We start from the raw sequence: 9,160 nt of genomic DNA on the forward strand, positions 1-9,160 counted from the left end.
GTAACCACTGTATCGGCGCTACACACAGCCGGCAGATCCAGGAAACTGTTTCCACGTAGTATAGAATCGTATATGATCCACAGCTACTGCAGTTTCCCCGAGAGATTGATAAACCGATCGAGGGTTTACATCTTTACCGCGATGGGCTTCGGTGCACTAAAGAGCCGGATTGTCTCTATGTCTGCCGCTCCGAGGATACGATGAAAAAGCACTGGCTCGCTGAGCATCACTTCTCCTTAGTGAAAGGCCGCAGTCGCGTTCGGCAGCAAGAACTACAGACTGTGCAGGAAAGCCGAGAGCATGCGATGAAACGGGTGATATGCCAGCGATTTTTTACCTAGGGTCCTGGATCGCATTATATACACGTCCGTAGCCTGTCTAAGTCTCAGGACCCGGAGCAGGCCCCGAGCTCGCCTGACCGATACAGTTAGTTAACCCAAGAGCTCGAACGGTTATATCTCGACGGCCAGCGGGAGATCGAGAGTACTATTCTCGCGGGCACTACCGACGAGGCGAACCCGTGGCTCCGTCGGACCCAGTAGGCCTGGTATCTCGAGGGGGTTCCGATTAATCGTATGTTAGACCTGATCGTTGTTCCTGCGGATAACGCCGAGGGCTTCGAGGCTATAGTCTGGACTGTCTAGCACGCGATGGCCGAAGTCGCCCGGATCAGCTAAACGATCACACAGGGAACAGGCAGTGCTATCCGCAATGACGCCGCCCGGGTTCAGCGCGACCAAACGGCCCCCAAGCCGCTTATAGCGTATATAGACGCAGCGAGTATCTAGAAACACGTTGAGCTGTAGCAGCAGGTGTTGCTATTTTTTGCCCGCACGCAGGCGCCTAATGACTGGATGACTCCGGAGTACGAATTTACTCCCCGTTAGCGCTGTACGTAGGAGCGCTTGTGGGCCGCGGTGTGAAGGGCTGAAGCAAGACTTAGATTCAATCTAACTAGGCCAACATGCTGTTTACAAAAAGCTTAAGGAGGGGAAGTTTATCCCGCGCGTTCTCCACGTCAATACGCCAAGGTCTCGTGATACACGTGACCTATATCGGGCACTGGCCCGTGACAATACCCCCCTCCCAGCCTCAATCTCGTTAGGGGCACGACGATATGGGCTTCGGTGCCGATTTGCTGGCGAATCACATCCGAAACGGTGCCGTGCTGCGCTTCAAAGGCATCCAAGGCGCTGCAATCCTGCACTGAGTCTAGCCTTTCCCACGTCTGTTCTGCCCATCCTCTCCATTTCACTAACGCCTCGTCACGATATCCTCGCCCAATCTTCCTCCTTCGTACGGCTAGGATTTGCTCTACGTCGTATTCCTCTTCTCCGTTAACTAGTAGTGGTGGTGGTTGTGAATCGTCTACTAACTGAGATGGGAATGGGTCCGTTGCTGCTGGGCGAACTAACTCAATATGGAACACTGGGTGTATACCAGTAGGCACATCAAGTCGGACTGTGAACGGCGACGGGACGTCTACTACTCGGTATCGAGCATGTAGCCAATCTAACTTCTTTGACGGTCGCTGTGTGCGTACGTTCCGCAGATTTAGCCAAACCCAGTCATCCTTTTTGTAGATAGGCGCTGCCTGTCGACGTCGGTTCGCTTGCTCTTCTTGAAGGGCCTGCGCGGAAGCAATAGCGGCCTGGGACCAATCGGTAGCTTCTCGTAGGCGATTCACGAACGTTTCGCCTGCCTTTCGTGGTGGGGTCAGGGCGTCTTGTAGTTGCCCTGCTTCGTCAATGCCAATCGGATCAACATGGTAACCGTGGGTGAAGAAGAATGGCGAGATTCCTGTTGAAGCGGCATCACGATTATTGATTGCCACGGCGACTATTGGTAGTAGATCCTTCCAGTTATCCTGTGCGTATGTAGTGAACACGCGTAGAATTCGTTCGATCTCCTGATTGGCACGCTCTGTTGCACCGTCGGTCTGGGGATGGAAAGCAGTGGATAATCGGCGTTGAATCGATAGCCTTTCGCATACTCTTTCCCAGAAGGAACTCACAAATTGCGGGCCGCGGTCGCTCACAATCGCTAGTGGCACCCCATGATGCATATAGAAGTGTGTGAGGAACACCTCTGCTACATCCTCTGCTGTTGTATTCTTCATTCCGATCAGAATCACGCTCTTTGTCAACCGATCTGTTATCACCATACAGTTCGTTGCTCCCGTGGGTCCGGAGGGTGGTAGCCCGGTGATAAAGTCAACGGATATTTCAGCCCAGATTCGCTGGGGGATTGGTAGCGGTTTCAGTAACCCATGTTTCGTGTCTCGCCATACTGAGCTCCGTCCGCACACTGTACAGTTCCGGAGGAAACGTCGTACGTCTTTCGCCGCTCCTGGCCAGAAGAACCGTCGAGAAAGTATCGAATAGGTAGCGTCTCGCCCAGGATGCGCCGTAACGTGTGAATCGTGGATCTTCTGTATAATTCCTGTGCGTAGAACCTCGTTGTCTGGAATCCAGAGTCGCTGTCTGAAGTGAAGCACCCCTCGATCATCTAAATGGCACTCCGATAGGCTGGTCTTAATGTTCGTTTCGGCAGCGATTCGGCGCTCTCCCGTTAGCAAAGCGTTGGAGATTCGTTGGTAGATCGAGTCAGACGCCCTTGCCTTTTTCCATTCTGTCTGAAGTTCCGGTTCATCAAAGAGGGGGATATCTCTTTCGAAATCGATCTCCTCACTGGGTTGGCTGTCGGCTGATTGAAGTTTTAGCCGACCCGTTTTGATCTTGACCCTTTTGAGTAGGATTCGGAAGCGATTCGACAGCCTTTCGTCAGTGATACTCTTAGGCATATCCTGACTCCGTCGTGATAGTGCATCCGGCCTTACTGCAAGCTTGCCAGGGCGATAACGGAGGTCAAAGTCGAACTCTGTTAAGAGGTCTGCCCATCGCATCTGCCGTTCGTTGAGATGTTGTGCTTTTCCGAAGTATCGAAGGTTTTTATGGTCCGTCACGATAGTGAATCGAGGCACCATTTTCAGCTCAGGTCTCCATTCGCGCAGAGCACGTATAATCGCTAGAAGCTCCTTATCGTGGATCTCGTAGTTTGATTCTGCTGGGGATAGCTTCTGAGATAGGTAGGCGCATGGCCGTAGCTGCCCGTCGGGTCCATATTGCGATAGAACCGCACCAGTTGCCCAGCCGGAGGCATCAGTTTCTACGACTGTTTGACGATCCTCTTCGAAATGTGCTAGGATTGGTGCGTTTATGAAGAGCTCTTTCAGTTCCGTGAAGGCCTGTTGGCAATCGTCGTCCCATTTGAATATAGCGTCTTTCTTCATTAGCCGTGTTAAGGGTGCCGAAAGGTCGGCGAATCGTGGTATAAATGGCCGGTAGAAGTTCGCAAACCCAATAAAGCTTCGCACATCCCGTATAGACTTCGGTCTCTCCCATGCCCTAATAGCTTCCACCTTCTTTAGATCGACGTGAATCCCCTTTCCAGCCTCGACGATAAAGCCGAGGTACTTCACTGAGTCCTGTTCGAATTCCGATTTCGCAATGTCACATTGGAGGCCAGCGTCCATTAGTTTCTGCAGGACTTCGCCGACCTTTCGGCGGTGATCCGCTAGCGTCCCGTTAGTGTAGATAATTATATCGTCAACGTAGGCCGACACGAAGTCATCTAAGTACTCCCGCAGAGTCTGATTGATATACCTCTGGAACGTTGCTGGTGCGCCAGTCAATCCGAACGGGGTTACGTTCCACTCGTAGAGCCCGTATCGCGTCCGAAATGCAGTCTTCCATTCTTCTCCAGGGTGGATACGGATCTTATGGAAGGCTGCGATAATATCGAGCTTTGTGAACCAGCGAGCGTGGCCCATATTCCGTAGCGTCTCTCGAATCAGTGGTAGGGGGTAGCGATCCTTTACTGTTCGTTCGTTTAACCCCCGATAGTCAACACAGAATCGTACGCCGCCGCCTGGCTTCCTAACTAGCAAGATCGGTGCTGCCGCAGGCGATTGGCTTACACGTATGAAGTTCTTCCCAAGCAGGTCTGTTAAGGTCTTTCGTAGGTAAAGAAGCTCTTCCTTGTTCATGCCGTAGAGAGGGCCATATGGCGGTGGCTCTTCGACACCGTTTCGATCGCGTTTCAGAGGGATTTTATGATCGATTCCTGGCCGGTGTGGAGGCAGCTGATCGGCTAACTGTTGGCTAAAAGCGGCAAGCCATTGCCAGTAGTGTTTCGGCAGTTTGTCCTTTGGATCGAGGTACTTCTTTGGTCGTAATGCCTTCTCGATATCGTCTAACGAAACCCTACCGATCTGCAAACGATTTGCATCCGATACGCTCCGTACAAGCTGTTGGATAGAAGAAGCTTCTGTCTGTGCCACGCGTAGCGCCTTCACTCCAGGGGGCCCGATAGTGCGATCCGCGCGGTTCCAACATCTTGTCCGCTCCCCAGACTTTGTGAAGATGTCTAGGTATCCTTTCCGTGCTGAATATCGTCCGTTCACGTCGTGTAGCCATGGGTCCCCAAGTATCATACTGTCGCTTTGGGGTCCGATGATATACGCAAACACGCGGCCTTGTTGCTGGCCGTGGACGTCGAGGTCGAAATGGGTAATGTGGGTGATTCGGTACTGATCCGGCACCACCCCGTCAAGGACTCGTGGCTGTATCTCAATGCGCGGGAGGTCGAGCGACTGGACTAGAGACTCGTTTACCGTTGCATAGCAGCGGCAGCCGCTATCGACGAGAGCTTGTGTAAATTGGATTCCATTCACTCTAGCATCGACTATAAACGGTAATGTCTCACGTTCCAGTAGCTTCTCGACCCCCTTTTGCTCCTGCTCGCGACTTAGAACAGGAGCTACTCTTTTCCCGATTCATCCTCAGTAGTCACACTCTCGTCGTCAGAAGCCGTTATTACTGAATCTAGGTCACTTGCAGGCTTCGACTTCTTCACTTTGACCGTGCGCTCCTTTCCCTTCTTGCTCGAGGTAGTAGCGATACGTGTACCATTCGGCCGTTGTGCCGGTAGGAGCGCGCACCTCGCGATAAGGTGTCCAGATTTTCCACATCGTAGGCATTTCCCTTCAGCACGTCGCCGATCTATCTCGTCCTGACTAACCCATTGAGCTTGTCTCGGCGTTCCGCTTTCGGGTCGGCGGTGTTTCGTGTGTGGTTCGGCACGGGTTACCGACACGGTCGGTGTCCAATCCATTTCATCGCTATTTTGTCTAGGCGAGCGCGGACGACGTGTTCGTTCCTCTTTGTTGATATTAAGGGCATCCATATCTGAGCTGATCTCGTGAAGCCGGGAGATCAGGTCCGCCGAGGTAGCAGGGATGCCTCGATTCATTAACGCATTCGTCATGGTCTTATTGAGCGCGCTAAGAAGGATCTGCCTTTTTGCCTCGTCGTGCCATTCAAGAGCGTCTGCATCAGCGAATTCCTTTTCTAGTCTAGGAAGGAACCTAGAAAAGCTCATGTCTTCTGGTTGTCGAATCTGGTGGAGTCGTCTTGCTGCGCGTGCTTTGATATTCGGGTCTCCGTAGATATTCTCAAGGTGGCCGAGTAAGGCTTGCGGTTCGCCAGTGTTCCGGCGGAGTTTCACGAAGGTTCCAGTATTCTTCCAGGCGAGCTTCTCTAGTCTAGAGAATACGTACATGAATTGGTCTTGAGGGGAACCGATAGCTTCGCCGTCCACACTAAGCTTGTTCTCCATCGAAATGCGCCAGGTTGGCCAATCGCTCGTGCTTCCACCGAATGGTTTTGGGTCCGGGAGACGTGGTTTCGGTCGGTGAACAATCTCTGTTCGTGGGGGAACCGGCACCGATTCGGTGGCTGATCGTGCAGGTGTCGCCTGCCCTTCGTTCGTCGTGGTTGTCGTTATGGCTAGTGAGGCCTGATGCTCCAGCATTGCCTCGAGGCGACGCATCCGCTCCTCTTGAGCAGCATCTTGCTGGTGACGCCGCTCCCTTTCTTCGTTCTGCATAGCCTGGGTCTGTGCTATCTGCTGTAATAGCGTTTGCGCCCACCCGGGAGGGCTCGTCGATTCCTGGTGCTGCATAGCGCCTAGGGGTTGTGTAGCGTGCCGGTAATGCTTCGGTCGCTTTTCGTCCAATGTTCCAGTGTGCCTAGGAATTGAGATCTTCTAGGGCTTTCTAATCCGTCTCGAGCGCTGAGAGATCTATGCGCGAGGATTCCGTTCCGATATGTGTTCGTCACTGAATCGCTTGGGATTCAGGGGTGTTTCCAATGAGTGCCTAGGTCGCTTTCCTAGGGCTTTTCCAATGACCAATGATACTTCTAGGTGTAGAAGGAAGCTTTTTGTATGTGAAGGGCTGAAGCAAGACTTAGATTCAATCTAACTAGGCCAACATGCTGTTTACAAAAAGCTTAAGGAGGGGAAGTTTATCCCGCGCGTTCTCCACGTCAATACGCCAAGGTCTCGTGATACACGTGACCTATATCGGGCACTGGCCCGTGACACGCGGCGCAGGTACAAACTGATGCCCGGCGCGCCGCTAGTAACCTCCCTAGCGATCCGGACGAGGCTATAAGCGATCCTACAGTGGATTCGTAGACCCCCGTGTAAGCGGCGTGTCTCGATTTCTGTATTGAGCTGCTGAACCAGCGGGTATCGGTCTACGAATACGAATGCGCGTTAGTGTGTGTACTCGCAGTGCTCGGGCGCTCCCCGATCGACGGCTGGCGTAACGCCAACAGCTACCCCCCGATTTTATCCCGAGTCATCAAGATTGCCCGCTTTATGGTTCTGCACAAGTCTGTCCGGCTCGATCCCTACGCAACCGAGATATTGGCACAGCTCCGCGGCGAGGGTAAACGGCCGAGTTGGTCGATAGAAAGCCCGCTCGACGACGAAGAGTATGTTTTTGTCGGCTCCCCCGGTAGCTCCCCTACAGACCTAGATCGACGGCCCTACTCCAGGAACGGCCCCGGATCCACGGATCCACTGCGTATAGATACTGAGCTTAATCTAGCGGCTAGGTCGTATACGAAGCCCCGATCGTTTGCCGATTGGGTCAGTCGTTAAGTGAATTCGTTTATGGTTCGTGGTACGCGCGGGCCGATGCAGTGGATGTTAGATCTTCGTAGCTACGGATTGAAGATCCACTACAACACTAGTACGCCCGGGTATGTGACGTGGATGGGCCAAGACGAGCTACTTTATAAGGACCTCTACTTTACGATAGGCGAGTTTCGCGGGTTTATCTACGGGCTCGTGGGCGAAACTCGGCGGATTCTGCGGCGATATTTACTGCTCGCAACAGGGTCTGTCAAGATCCCCGTGATCCTATAGGAGCAGCTCCGGGACGATCCTACGCAGAGCAAGAGCGGGTGGAGTTTCCTCTAGGACAGTCGTACGAAGTGGCCTACGGACGGTGCGACGTGGCTTCGTGACCGGTTCGCGCAGGGCGAGCCCTATTTCTCCGGGTTTATCCACCCGATTACGCAGGAGCTATATATAGGCAAGATCGACTAGTACCTGGATTGTGTGGTTGAGTTCCGGGAGAAGCTTAGTGTTGTTATATATATCTGTGCCGGCTAGCTAGCGTGTGCGCCCGAATTACTGAGCTTGCGGCATCGTAACACAGATACTGCGTTCCGTAACGTGTTTATCGAGGACGGTATAGTTGCACTCGCTACTAAGTATTACAAAGGGTTTTACGCTAGCAACGATGCTAAGATTATCTACCGTTTCCTGCCCCGCGAGGTCGGCGAGCTGCTCGTATGGTATCTGTGGTTAGTGCTTCCGTTTGTCGAGCGGCTTTTATGGTACCAGCTCTAGGTCCGTAGCAGCTATGCGCCCTAGTCTATCGAACGGGAGCGTACGGTCCGGCAGTGGGCGTATCTATGGTCCCCGGATCTATATACGGGCCGCGAGTGGACGTCGGATCGGTTTCGGTAGGTGCTTACGCGTGAGACGGGGATTAGGCTGCACGGGACGACGATTAACGTGTCGGTATACCGGAATATCGCGATTGGGATCAGCCGGCGGTTTCTGCGCGAGTCCAGCGTGTTCCCGCAGAACCAATTCGATAATAGTACTGGGGATACGATTGCGGACGATATAGACGACGAGGCTAGTATGGACCCCGACTACTTCCAGGGCTATATCGCCGATCTTCAGGCCGGGTACAGCTCGTATGTGGCTGGGATAACTTATGGACGGGAGGTCACTGAGCGCGCGGGCACGACGGCGCAACGGCGGGAGTTCTTCCGACTATCGAGCACGGACTGGTATCGGTTTCTTGGGTTCCCCGATGTGGAATCGGGACTCGGGCGGCTTCTCGGATAGCGTCCTAGCCCGTTTGACTAGGAGGCGCAGCAGCTCTAGTACTAGCGGCGGCACCGGTTAATGCAAGTGAATGCAGTTGACACACTGTAGCAGATGATAGGGGAGCCGAATCTCACGTTCCGCGGGCAGTAGGCAGCGGTGATTCTAGCGATTCATAGCGGGGCTAGCCCGGTGGTTGCGGTTATGCCGACGGGCGGCGGCAAGAGTATATTGTTTATGCTTCCTGCGTTTGCGGCGGGTGGGCTTACGGTAGTGGTTGTCCCGCTCCTAGCACTGCGCGGCGATATACAGCGGCGCTGCTATGCACTTGGGATCTCGTGTGTTGAGTGGGAGAGCTGTCGGCCGCCTGACGAGGCGAGTATTGTGCTCGTGACGCCTGAGTCGGCACTTAGTGTGGATTTTGGGCAGTTTCTGAACCGGCAGCGGAGCTTCTACCGGTTAGACCGGATTGTTATTGATAAGTGCTATATTATGCTCGATAGGTCTACTCAATATCGTCCGCAGATGCAGCGGCTTGGGTAATTGACGCAACACGGGACGCAGATGATATTTTTAACGGCCACGCTTCCCCCGAGCCGGGAGGCGTAGATGTGGCGGGCGATAAAGGTCCCGGCGAGCGAGGTTAATCTGTATCGTAGCCGCACTCAGCGTATTAACGTTGTATACCGGGTGTGGCAGCCGGAGATTCCTGCGGGCGAGCGAGGCCTGAGCTAGTAGATATACACGGTAGCAGTGATCTTATTTATCTAGGAGCGTATCGAGCGACATCGGGGCGGGCGGGTATTAATCTACGTATATACAATCCCCTACGTCTAGGGCATAGCGTAGGCGCTGGGGTGCGAGGTATATTAGGCTTTAGGGTTTAGGGTTTAGGGTTAGGGTT

At 53.5% G+C, this 9,160-nt stretch overlaps 2 protein-coding genes across 2 annotated transcripts; one reads left to right on the forward strand and one right to left on the reverse strand.

The window, feature by feature from the left end:
- Window positions 1-4,821: 4,821 nt before the first annotated feature.
- Window positions 4,822-6,024, reverse strand: N7473_004233 (retrotransposon gag protein; the record flags this gene model as incomplete). Its single annotated transcript, XM_057150173.1, has 1 exon — window positions 4,822-6,024. The coding sequence occupies one exon, from the start codon at window positions 6,022-6,024 to the stop codon at window positions 4,822-4,824; it is 1,203 nt and encodes a 400-aa protein (XP_057013827.1).
- A 702-nt stretch (window positions 6,025-6,726) lies between these two features.
- Window positions 6,727-8,277, forward strand: N7473_004234 (uncharacterized protein; the record flags this gene model as incomplete). Its single annotated transcript, XM_057150174.1, has 5 exons — window positions 6,727-6,999; window positions 7,054-7,250; window positions 7,306-7,382; window positions 7,574-7,721; window positions 7,914-8,277. 5 exons carry the CDS (start codon window positions 6,727-6,729, stop codon window positions 8,275-8,277), a joined length of 1,059 nt encoding a protein of 352 aa, XP_057013828.1.
- Window positions 8,278-9,160: the final 883 nt, after the last annotated feature.

This window comes from Penicillium subrubescens, assembly GCF_028828155.1.
Source record: "Penicillium subrubescens strain IBT 31985 chromosome Unknown utg000002l_segment0_segment0, whole genome shotgun sequence".
NCBI classification, from domain to species: Eukaryota; Fungi; Ascomycota; class Eurotiomycetes; order Eurotiales; family Aspergillaceae; genus Penicillium; species Penicillium subrubescens.